General features: G+C 55.5%; 1 protein-coding gene across 12 annotated transcripts in view; it reads right to left on the bottom strand.

The window, feature by feature from the left end:
* Tle1 (TLE family member 1, transcriptional corepressor) overlaps positions 1-12,495 on the bottom strand; it is a 108,814-nt gene that overhangs the window by 25,721 nt on the left and 70,598 nt on the right. For 4 of the 12 annotated variants that reach the window (XM_070035815.1, XM_070035809.1, XM_070035806.1 and 1 more), the window contains 5 exons: positions 12,119-12,271; positions 10,164-10,308; positions 9,402-9,503; positions 8,943-9,133; positions 6,718-6,794 (listed from right to left, as the gene is read on the bottom strand). In XM_070035815.1, coding sequence (XP_069891916.1) covers positions 6,718-6,794; positions 8,943-9,133; positions 9,402-9,503; positions 10,164-10,308; positions 12,119-12,271 — 668 coding nt within the window. The remainder of the gene's footprint in view (positions 1-6,717; positions 6,795-8,942; positions 9,134-9,401; positions 9,504-10,163; positions 10,309-12,118; positions 12,272-12,495) is intronic. The other 8 variants (XM_070035816.1, XM_070035814.1, XM_070035810.1 and 5 more) reach the window with 3 other exon arrangements.

Below are 12,495 nucleotides of genomic sequence, written 5' to 3' on the forward strand. Positions count from 1 at the left end.
TCCTGCCCAAGCTGGCCTCCAGTCCTCAGACCCCAGCTTCCTGAGCAGCTGGCATCACAGGCAGGATCCGCCAGCGCCCAGCTCGTGTATGCATTCGGCTGTCTATCCACCCACCCACCCGTTATCTACCCACTGCTTACCTGCAATCTGCCTAAGCACCGGCCTATCACTTATCTATTAGACACATTCCTTCCCTCCTGTCTCCCTCCCTGCCTACCTACCTCTCCAATACCCACCTACTGTTTCTCCGAAGAACCCTGATACAGTCATACCAAGCATGCAGAGGACTAAATGTTTAAATCCTGAACACAGACAACACAGAACGGGAAGCAGTGAGGGGAGGATGTTCTCTGGCCACTGCTACAAAACATGTTTTCCTCAGAGGTAATCTTACCCCAAAGGCAGTAAAAACACATTCCTTCCCTTTAGGGTCTACACCCAAACAGGTGCTTTGAACGGCGTATTTACACACTAAACAAGTGGGTAGCAGATCTCTGAATGACACGTCTGGTCTGAAAACACAGGGTGGAGGGACCTGGAACTGACCTAGAATCTCCAACAAACCCGTTATCGGTGTGAGTTACTGCCGACCTCCAGAGGGTCCTCTAGAAGACGGGAGCACAGCCCAGGGGGAGCACAGCCCAGGGGGGGCACAGCCCAGGGGGAGCACAGCCCAGGGGGGGCACAGCCCAGGGGGGAGCACAGCCCAGGGGGAGCACAGCCCAGGGGGAGCACAGCCCAGGGGGAGCACAGCCCAGGGGGAGCACAGCAGGGGGAGCACAGCGGGGGGGAGCACAGCCCAGGGGGAGCACAGCGGGGGGAGCACAGCCCAGGGGGAGCACAGCGGGGGGAGCACCGCCTGCGGGGAGCACCATCTCCGGGGAGCACCGTCTCCGGGGAGCACCGTCTCCGGGGAGCACCGTCTCCGGGGAGCACCGTCTCCGGGGAGCACCGTCTCCGGGGAGCACCGCCTGCGGGGAGCACCGTCTCCGGGGAGCACCGTCTCCGGGGAGCACCGTCTCCGGGGAGCACCGTCTCCGGGGAGCACCGTCTCCGGGGAGCACCGTCTCCGGGGAGCACCGCCTGCGGGGAGCACCGTCTCCGGGGAGCACCGTCTCCGGGGAGCACCGTCTCCGGGGAGCACCGTCTCCGGGGAGCACCGTCTCCGGGGAGCACCGTCTCTGGGGAGCACCGTCTCTGGGGAGCACTGTCTCTGGGGAGTCCCGGGTTTGTCGCAAGTCTCCAATTTCTCTCCCAACCATCTTCTCAGCGGAGGGGGGACATTGCCTCCAACTAAAAATGCATTCTCGTGAAGTGGACTGGACAATACCAATTCAACCCAGCCTCCGGGGTTTGAAAATAAGGTTAAGATGGCTGCTTCTGAACCGACGCCTGAGTCCTGAAGTGACAGAGGAAAATGGAGGAGTCTGCTTTCAAAAAGGCCGCGCCCAGGGCCGACCTCGTCCACGCAGCTGCCATTTCATGAGTTCTCGCCCACCCAGGGAGGCCACAGGGCCGTGGTCTCTGCTTCGGCCCAGGGTGCCCGACGCCAGCCGGTGGCGCTCCTGGAGGGAGCCGAGCCCCCACAATGGCCGGGCCTCGGGGGGCACAGGCCTCGGCCACTCCAGCCCTGAGCCCCCACGATGGACGGGCCTCCGGGGGCGCAGGCCTCGGCCACTCCAGCCCTGAGCCCCCACGATGGACGGGCCTCCGGGGGCGCAGGCCTCGGCCGCTCCGGCCCTGAGCCTCCACGATGGCCGGGCCTCCGGGGGCGCAGGCCTCGGCCGCTCCAGCCCTGAGCCCCCACGATGGACGGGCCTCCGGGGGCGCAGGCCTCGGCCGCTCCGGCCCTGAGCCCCCACGATGGACGGGCCTCCGGGGGCGCAGGCCTCGGCCGCTCCGGCCCTGAGCCTCCACGATGGCCGGGCCTCCGGGGGCGCAGGCCTCGGCCGCTCCAGCCCTGAGCCCCCACGATGGACGGGCCTCCGGGGGCGCAGGCCTCGGCCGCTCCGGCCCTGAGCCTCCACGATGGCCGGGCCTCCGGGGGCGCAGGCCTCGGCCGCTCCAGCCCCGAGCCTCTTTCCTCCCACAGCAGGAACGGACTGTGCGCCGGGCGCTCCGCAACCGCCGCCAACACAGCCCTTGCCCGTTGCTTTGGACTTGCAGCTCTACGCGCTGGCAAGAGAGGAAGAACGCAGAAGCGGATGCGCCCGTCCGAGCTTTCTCCACACCCACGTGCCCGTGGCTCTCATGAGCTACTCAGAAGGCTGAGATCAGAGGATCATGGTTTGACACTCGCCCCGCCAGGCAAGTCCAGGAGACCCCTATCTCCCCTAACTAGCAAAAAACCTGGAGGTGTCGTTCAAGTAGTCGACCACTAACCTTGGGCACCAGAGTCTGGGACCGCTCCCCGGCACAGAGGTAAGCGGAGCTAATAAAACAAGCCGCTCGTGTCCTCAGCCCTCTCGTCACCAGCCTGTCCTCCTTTCTCTGAATGGCCCAGGAGCCCCTGCTCTGGCATCTCCCTCACAGCTTCCTCTCCGTGTCAGGAAGCACACACAACACATGTGCCTTATTTCCCCCTCTGAGCACTGATGTCAGCTTTGTTTCTGCTCCGATGGGGCAGAGCAGGTGATTCCTCGCACACGGGTCCGGGAGGTCCCAGCCCACAGCGGGACTCAGGGAGGTGGCAGCGTCCAAAGCCTGCTGGCAGGCGGCGTGGGGCCTGGCGCGCCTCCCAGAATGCCAGGGCCCCGAGGAAAGGCCTTGCGGTGCGCGGCGGTGGGTAAGCTGTCGGTGGATGATGGAGCAGCCGGGCCCTGGGTGGTCTTGGGGGTGGACGGGCCCAGCACTGTGGGTCCGTGTCTGCTGGATGTGACTACACCAGGGGCTCGGCGGTAACACCTCCGGCCCCCCCGCAGGCTTCGTCCTGACCGCTTCCAGGCAGACCCAGTCCTTCCCAGGGGCCAGTGCGCCTCACAGCCCCGCACCGCCTACGGGACACCCGCTTCAAAGACAGCAGCCTTCAACACACGGGGAAAACCGCAGTCAGTCACCAAGCGTGCTTGGAGAATGCGCTGCATCCTGTTCCTTTATTAAAAGGCAGAAGCAGCAATCTTACACTGGCTAATAGATTAATACTGACAAATAAGACAGCAGATCCGGGATCTCGGCAAAGCTGGATCATTCATCTCTCGGCTATTAATCCCACTTTTCTCATATAATGTGACTCCCTCCAAACAGGAAAAGTGATGTTTAAAAATATATTCTTGCTGAGCACCGATGGCTCACACCGGTCATCCCAGCTACTCAGGAGGCTGAGATCTGAGGAGCCTAGTTCAAAGCCAATCAAGGCAGGAAAGTCCATGAGATTCTTATCTCTAATCACTGAAGAGCCAAAAGCACAACTTTGGGACAATGGTAGAGCAGCAGCCTGGAGCAAAAAGCTCAGGGACAGCACCTGGGCCTTCAGTGTGAGCACTAGGACAGGCAAAAAACAACAAAACAAAACCTGCAAGCCACATATCTCTGTTTGAGAGAAAACAGTGACAACTCAGACCCAGAGATCAAATGGCAATTTTTATCAAGCCTAGAGAAACACCGTCACAGGTGAATCTTGGCACAGGTGAATCTTAGGTGAATCTTGGCACAGGTGAATCTTAGCACAGGTAAATCTTGGCACAGGTAAATCTTAGCACAGGTGAATCTTGGCACAGGTGAATCTTGGCACAGGTGAACCTTGGCACAGGTGAATCTTGGCACAGGTGAATCTTGGCACAGGTGAATCTTGGCACAGGTGAATCTTAGCACAGGTGAATCGGCACAGGTGAATCTTGGCACAGGTGAATCAGCACAGGTGAATCTTGGCACAGGTGAATCCTGGCACAGGTGAATCTTAGGTGAATCTTGGCACTGGTGAATCTTAGCACAGGTAAATCTTGGCACAGGTGAACCTTAGCACAGGTGAATCTTGGCACAGGTGAGTCTTAGCACAGGCTAATCTTAGCACAGGTGAATCTTGGCACAGGTGAATCTTGGCACAGGTGAATCTTAGGTGAATCTTGGCACAGGTGAATCAGCACAGGTGAATCTTAGCACAGGTGAATCTTGGCACAGGTGAATCTTAGCACAGGCTAATCTTAGCACAGGTGAATCTTGGCACAGGTGAATCTTGGCACAGGTGAATCTTAGCACAGGTGAATCTTAGCACAGGTGTATCTTGGCACAGGTGAATCTTAGGTGAATCTTGGCACAGGTGAATCTTGGCACAGGTGAATCTTGGCACAGGTGAATCTTAGCTCGCTGCTATTGTTTTGTGTCTGTGTCCCTACATTGTAATCCTAGTTTGAATTGCTACCAGAGGCCTTTGCGTGTGTGAGTCAGACACTCTACCACATAAGCCTGGGCTCCAGTCCTTTACTCCCTTTAGCTGTTTTGATGGGGTCTCATACCACCATGTTCCTCTGTAAGCCATCCATGGGGCCGGATGGCAGGCCACTGCCACCATGGTGGGCTTGTTCTCTGAGACGTCAGGCTGGCCTGGAAAGGGACTCTCAGCAGAACTTCCTCCACCAGGATGGCAGGCCACTGCCACCATGGTGGGCTTGTTCTCTGAGACGTCAGGCTGGCCTGGAAAGGGACTCTCAGCAGAACTTCCTCCACCAGACTTCACACAGCTCTGAACAGAAATAGGGAAGTTGCTCAGAAGCTAAAACCATTTGGCTCTAATTAGCATATTACTCTCTTCTGCTTCAAGTCACACTAGCGCGCACACACACACACACACACACACACACACACACACACAGCAGCTCACCCGCACTCTGACGGTTACCAGCGACGTAGGTATTTCGGGGCACCACCCCTCTTCCATCCATTTGTCACTGGGCCAACATGTCACCTGAAATTCTCGACACCTCTGCAGATTCCTGGTGGAGAGCAAGTCTCATTTCGACATGAGCCCTGGGATGGGAGGTGAGAAGGGCAGCCGGGGGGGCGGGGGGTGCTGCGCTGGGCTGGCGAGAGGCCGAGAGGCCAGCGCCTCACCTCGCACCTCACCTCGCGGGGGAACAGACCCCCCAAATCGTGGGGGGATGTGATGCGCAGGTGGCACAGAGGTATCAGCTGAGGCAGCCGCATCAAGGCGGCTTGGCATGACCACAGACAACCACAGACGCGTGCCAGACCCGGAGATTACCACCGGAAATGCCCGGCAGCGGGCGGCAGGGGAGCCTCAAGTTCAAGGCTAGTATCAGGCTGTCCAGGGCTACACAATAACACCTTGTAGTCTCCAAAAAGCAAACAAACAAGGCGGGGGGAGGGAGGGGCGGGGACAAGGCAAGTCCCATTAGGATTTCTTATTTGGAAAGTCAACATGTCCAAAGGCCTGCTACTAATTTTACTATGGCAAAAGGCAAGAAGAGTACCTGCAGCATTTCAGACAGACGTACTTTAACATTGCTCTTCATGAAAGCCGAGAAGCTCACTGATGCTTTGAAGTCATGCTACTGATAAACTAACATCACAGAAAGCGAGTGGTTTTGCTTGTGATCAAACTGAGGTCTAAGTTCTGAGGGTTCCTGGGTCTGTAGCTCCCCATAAACCACTCTGCGTCTGACTGTTACCTCACAGGCTGACGCACCCATCAAAACTGTACTGGGGCTGAGGGCCGGTGGCTCACGCCTGTCATCCTAGCTACTCTGGAAGCTGAGATCTGAGGATCAGGGTTTGAAGCCAACCAGGGCAGGGAAGTCTGTGAAACTCTTAACTCCAAGTAACCACCAAGAAAATCCAGAAGTAAACATACTCAGATGAGAAATGACTTGACTGTGTGTTCAGTGTGTGTGTGTGTGTGTGTGAGAAATAGACAGAGTTGTGTGTATGTGTGTGTGTGTGAGAGATAGAGGTCCTGACACTTCAGTGGGTTGTAGACTACTGAGGAAAGACTGCTATAACACCTACAATACAAGTGCATGTTGTCTATGAAAACTCTATACAACACTTCAGAAAAGGAAATTCTCAGGTGGATTTTTTAAAATAAAATCTACATGAATATACAACGATAAAAAAAAAAAATAACCCAGAAGTAGAGCTGTGGCTCAAGTGGTAAAGCACCAGCTTGAAACAAAAAGCTAAGGGAGAGAGCCATGGCCCTGGTTCAAGGCCTACCCAGTAGTGGCACAAAAAAATAAAAAAAGAAAGAAAGGAAAGACACTATACAGGAGAGTCAGTGTAGGATGCTGGTTCCCATAGGTCTGATCCATCAGATAATTTCTTTTCTCCGAATAAGGAGAAGTTGGCAATGACACCTTTCAAGTCTCTGAGACTGCAAAGAGCTCCTGACAGCCCCCCACCCACAGAACTGCACACAGGGTAACGCATCTCTGCCAGTTACCCTGCGAGCACACGCCCAGGCACAGCAGCTTTCTGAAGAAGGTCAAGTAAGGAAGGCCAACCACCTCCAGCTCTTCCCTCCCACCACGTCCTCATCTCCAACAGCTTCTCTCCAGAAATAACTAGAACGCATGAGCTCACCCACAGGGAGAAGCCAGAGGCATGACACCTCCAGGCTGCCTATTTATAGCAAGTGTTAACACTCCTCAGGAAAAGACACCAGAAGTCTCCTTGGAAACGCCCATGCCTGTCCTCCCTTTGGCATTCCACCCTGCTGACACCACACTGCCTTTGAAACAACCGAACCAGCACAGAGGTACTTACGGCTTTCCCCCGGGGATCCCCGCCAGGCTGGGAGGGATGGTAGGTACTCTCATGTGCGGAGGAGGATCAAACCCAACCTGAAATAAAGAATAAAGCAAGGAAGATCCAGTTTATGCAACACAGAAACTCTGTGAACATCCACTTTGCACTAGAAACGCATATGTCCCCCAACGCCGTATCAACAGGAATAGGATTTTTCACAAGGAAAGGTAGACTGGACGCCAGGACCACCTCTGAACCGCCCAGGACACGCTTCCTTGCTGAGAGACGGAGAAAGGCTTAGCCTCTCTGTGCAGAGCACGGGCTTCCAGGGGAGATCATGGGCACAGCAAGCCAGAGCCGGGTACTGGAAAAGCCAGCAGTGTGGACACTCTGGGCTACCGTAGGAGCTGTGCTGGGCGGTCAGGTGCCAAGGGCATCTCTCCAACGGTGAGGATCAGAAGCATCCTCCTTCCAATTCACTCCACAGAGTGTTCTGTGGAGTCCCTCTTGCTCCTGCGTGACAGCAATTACTCCCTCAGTGGTTCCTCCATGCGGGGAGAGAACTCTGAGCTTTACTTGACATGGCCGTCAATGGGAGAAATGGTAGCTGAAGAGGGCAGGGAAGGAACAGTACACGACACATTTCAAGTTGTCAACAGGGTTCAGTTTGCTGCTGGAAGTGACACTCCATTCCTTCTCTGGTGCAATGCAATTCACTCTTCAAATGCAGTTGTGTATCTTCTTGGTCAAAGCTGGGCTGTGCGCAATGGCCGCACGCCTTCAGCCTGTCCGAGTGTAACCCCGTGTAACTCCTCTACCCACACCTTGCTACTGCCTTCAGAGGGCAGGCGTGGGCACATGCCTGCAGGTCACCCCTATGTCACCAGCTACTCACGACACTGAGACCTGGAGAATGGTGGCACAAAGCCAGCCCAAACAGAAAAGTCGACTGAGATTCCATCTCAGCAAACCAGCAAAATGCCAGACCAGAGAGGTGGCTCAAGTGGTAAAGCATCAGTAAAAAAAAAAAGTGGAGAGGGCCAAATCACTAAATTCAAGCCCCAGTACCAGCACCAAAAAAAAACAAACCCCCAAGTCCCCAAAGCTATGTCCTTTCCAATGTATTTCCCTTACATGTAGAGAGGGAGAAAAGAGCTTAAGAAAATGAAAAAAAGTAAAGGGTTCTGTGAGCTTCTAGAATCATCTCATTGCTTTCAAATAAAAAAAAAGTGCTTTGACATGTAATGACTGACTGTAATGTAATGACTGACTGTAATGTCCCCTGACCCCTTCCTCTTGGCTGTATTGAAATGTAATGACTGACTGTAATGTAATGACTGACTGTAATGTAATGACTGACTGTAATGTCCCCTGACCCCTTCCTCTTGGCTGTATTGAAATGTAATGTCTGACTGTAATGTAATGACTGTAATGTCCCCTGACTCCTTCCTCTTGACTTTATTGAAATGTAATGACTGAGTGTAATGTCCCCTGACTCCTTCCTCTTGACTTTATTGAAATGTAATGACTGACTGTAATGTAATGACTGACTCCTTCCTCTTGACTTTATTGAAATGTAATGACTGAGTGTAATGTAATGGCTGATTGTAATGACTGACTGTAATGTCCTCTTGACTGTCCTGAAATGTAATGACTGACTCCTTTCTCTTGACTGTCCTGAAATGTAATGACTGTAATGTAATGACTGTAATGTCCCCCTGACTCCTTCCTCTTGGCTGTATTGAAATGTAATGACTGGCTGTAATGTAATGACTGACTGTAATGCCCCCCTGACTCCTTCCTCTTGGCCCTATTTTAATGGAATGATCCCGGTACGTAATTCCCTATTACACCCCAGAAGGGGTTTGGGGGAGCATTTTTAATGTGCTCTGGTGGGTGAAAAACCACTGTCCTCAGTCCACGGCGGGCAGCCCCACACCTATCACCTACGAAGCCCCGGCCCCGCCTGCCCCCCCCCCCAGCCCCAGCCCCAGCCCCAGCCCCGGCCCCGCCTGCCCCCCCCAGCCCCAGCCCCAGCCCCAGCCCCGGCATAGCCTGCACCCCACCAGCCCCAGCCCTGGCCCCAACCCTGTCCCGGTCTGCCCACCCCCCAGCCCCGGCCCCAGCCCTGGCCCCGCCTGCCCCCCCCCAGCCCCAGCCCTGGCCCCAACCCTGTCCCGGTCTGCCCACCCCCCAGCCCCGGCCTCAGCCCCGTCCCGGCCTGCCCGCCCCAGCAGCCCTACCATGGGGGAGCGCCCATAGGCCACCGCGGCGGCGGCGGCGGCGGCGACGCTCATCTGGGGTGACATGTTGTGCAGACTGGCGTAGGCCGCGCCAGGGCTGTTCAGCTCGCCGTTCATGCTGGCATGGGCAACCATCCCAAAAGGAGCGGGGTACGGGCCGGGCACCGCCAGGGGGGTCCTCAGACCGGCTGCTGGAAGACACGCAAGGCGCAGGTGACTCCCAGGGCCGGCTCTGTCAGCACCAGCCAGCAATCCCGCGTCATCGGTTCATGTCAACTCCAATTTAGACACTGGCTCTACCTGTCCCCACAGCTGGGTGCCAGGACCCCGGCCACAAGCACAACCCGCACATTTCCTCACGGCACAGGCAGCCTGGGAAGCCGGGGCAAGCAGGGTGAATCAGCACCAGTGCACCCGATTGAGACAGGGCAAACCAAGGCACGGACGCTCCGCGTTTACCTGACTTAATCTCAAAAGAAGATTTTCTTGATAAAATCCAAGATTTCTCCTTCAGTCCGAACTTTCCATTCCCTGGTACCAACTCCAAATGAAAACCAAATCCTAGATTTACGTAAACCAAAGCATGCGTTTAGGAGGACTGAGGTGGGGCCAGCCTTCCTTGGACTATGGTGGGCCGGCCTTCCTTGGACTATGGTGGGCCGGCCTTCCTTGGACTATGGTGGGCCGGGCCTTCCTTGGACTATGGTGGGCCGGGCCTTCCTGGGACTGAGGTGGGGCCGGCCTTCCTGGGACCCGGTGGCCACTGGCTTTCTCCTTGCCCAGTGAGGAAGACTGAGTTTACACATCCCAAAGTCCTCACAGCCTGGTGTCTCGGGGAGGCCTTCCCCTCTTCCACAGAAGGAGGGGTCACCGACGCCCAAAGATGTGCCAACTGCAGGTACACTGCGGCCCAGACGCGGTTTGCTAAAGGGCATAGGTTGGGACTGATTACCAGAAGCTTTATCTAAAGTCCCTAGGATTTTAGATTATGTGTGTGAAAGGGAAAGACAAACGGATCACAGACAGTTGGAGAGCAAACAGCTGCTGAAACCCAAGGACAAACATCTGTTTCTTACTGTGCCTTTTTTTGCTTTTTCTTCCCAGACACAGGGAAGAGGGTGACTGCAAACGTGTTTCGTATTCGTGGGGAAATCGCATCACAAACGCAGCACCACGTAGACCCAGCCACGAAACCCAGCACAACAAGAGGGGGTGCTGTACCGGCTTGGTTGACGAGGGGCTCCATGGCTGGAGGCTTGCCGAGGCCCGGGCGGAGGCCCGGGGTGGCGCTGGTGCCCGGCGCTGGCAGGTCGCTCCGAGGCGTGGGCGTACTGGATTTCAGAACGGGCGTGCTGGCTTTTTCATGCTGGTATCATTAAACAAATTAAATGAGTATTATTTTTAATCCAAGCCATATTACACAATTTATCACAACAGCAGCTGGGACACTGGGCACCTTCTAGCTACTCCCTCAGCCAATTTTCATAAATCCACACAATGTTGACAGCATTAACTCGTGAGCGAGAAACGTTGACCTTTCCTCTTCCTGCCAGAATTAAAACCAGAGCTGAGCCACGGAGCACGACCACACTTCTTCCTCCGTCGGTTGTACTTCAACAACAACACAAGAAGAATTTCCCGTCAGCCTCGTGGACGTTGGCTAGGTGCCAAGTCAGAATGGTGACCAGCCAGAGAAGAGTCCCCAGCCGCTTGGAGACGCATGCCGAGGTCGCCAGGGACGGCTGCGGGAGAACGCGCCCTGGTTTTCTGCCTTTAGGTGGCTCTGGGATGGAGGCTGATGGACCAGCAGTTACAGGAGACACTAACAAGACACTAACACATGCCACTGGATGTGAGAAATACATCTGGAAAGAATGCCCAGCTGGGCACCGGCGGCTCACACCTGTCATCCTAGCTACTCAGGAGGCTGAGATCTGAGGATCGCGGTTCAAAGCCAGCCCGGGCAGGAGAGACAGTGAGACTCCTATCTCCAATAAACCACCAGAAAACCGGAAGTGGCGCTGTAGCTCAAGTGGTAGAGCGCTCGCCTTGAGCTGAAGAGCTCAGGGACAGCGCTCAGGCCCAAGTTCAGCCCCATGATGGACAAAAATGAAAGAACACCTCTGGAGTTCTATGTCCCCTCCTGCATGGCTGCCCGGTCAGCACAGAGCCTCCTATGTATGGGAGACTCGACCCAGCCAGGGACTCTGCAGACTGAGCAGGGACGGGGTTGGCAAGGCCATCCTCTCCGCAGAAGAGCAGCGAGTGTGAGTCCGAGACCACAGCTCCGCCTGGCCTTGGGCTTGGTGGGCCGAGTGCGAGTCACACACCAGCTCCCGAGAGCCTTGGACCCAAGGGCTGGGTAGTCGTGGCCAATGACGAGGGTCCTTCTCCCCTTCCGAGAAACGGGACCAAACCTGGGGCACCGTGTGAGAGCGACAGGCGACCAGCTAGTGACCAGCACCACGGGAGCAAGGACATGACCACGTCTTCTGTGTTTTTCCTTCCGGTCAGTTGGGAGGGGGGCTGAACGCGAAGCCCCCCGCCCGCCAGCTCACCGCTGCCGCTCTACCATCTGAGTCGCACGCAACTCAGGCCCTACAGTTTGTCGGTGACGCTGGAGATGGAGTCCAACCAACTTCTGTTTGGTCTGGCTTCAAACAGCCATCCTCCAGCTCTCAGCTAGGATTACAAGTGCACCCCAGGCTCCCTGACCCAGAACTTACTATGTAACTGGGCTACAACTTGAGATCTTCCTACCTCAGCTTCCCAAAAGCTGGGATTGGAGTCGTATACCACCATACGCTCCACCAAGTGTTTTAAACACACAGGTCCTGATGAACCTCACAGCCACAGTCCCAGGCCCCTTGTGTACGTTTGAGGCTCATGCCCCATGATGCAGCCTGACAAGACAGCGCAGGACACAGGGTACACGGACAGCTTCGTAAAAGCAAGGGGACTGTTTGCTGACTGCACAAGCGTCACAAGCTCTGGGTCATGGGTAATTGCAAAACATGATGCTCTCTTCATGAACCAAAACAGAAAAAGCAAGCACTTAAGAGAGACAAACAACAGAAGGAGTTTCCCTGTTTAAGGATTTAAACACATCCCTTAAGCAACAAGCCTTCTTGTTTTGTACACTTCAGGTCCATGCAGGCAGAGGGCACGCTACCTACCAGGCTCATTTCTTTGGACTTCAAAGAAGCAGAACTTCCCGAGGAGGCTGTGGACGCAGGGCTGCTGGAAGCATCTTTCTTCAGCAGGCGGTTTTTGTCGATTCCGTTCTCCCGGGGTGAATGCGCAGGGCTGGCTCGTGGAGAGGAAGGGTCCTTAGGGAACACAAGCGATAGTTACAGACGCAAAGCACACTGGAAGTGCTTTATGTCGAGGGGGTGGGGTGCAGCTGTCAGGGGCAAGATGATGTTCACCAATGACTTGCAAACATGTACAAAGAAAACAATCCTATTTGCCTTCTGTCCAAGTACCCTCCCTAGAGGAGGTTGAGAAAAAATGGAGTCAGACATCCAACTTAGGAACCCAAATGACCAAGGGA

The sequence above is a fragment of the Dipodomys merriami genome, unplaced genomic scaffold (genome assembly GCF_024711535.1).
Source record: "Dipodomys merriami isolate MVZ:Mamm:240054 unplaced genomic scaffold, mDipMer1.0.p SCAF_26, whole genome shotgun sequence".
Classification (NCBI taxonomy): Eukaryota; Metazoa; Chordata; class Mammalia; order Rodentia; family Heteromyidae; genus Dipodomys; species Dipodomys merriami.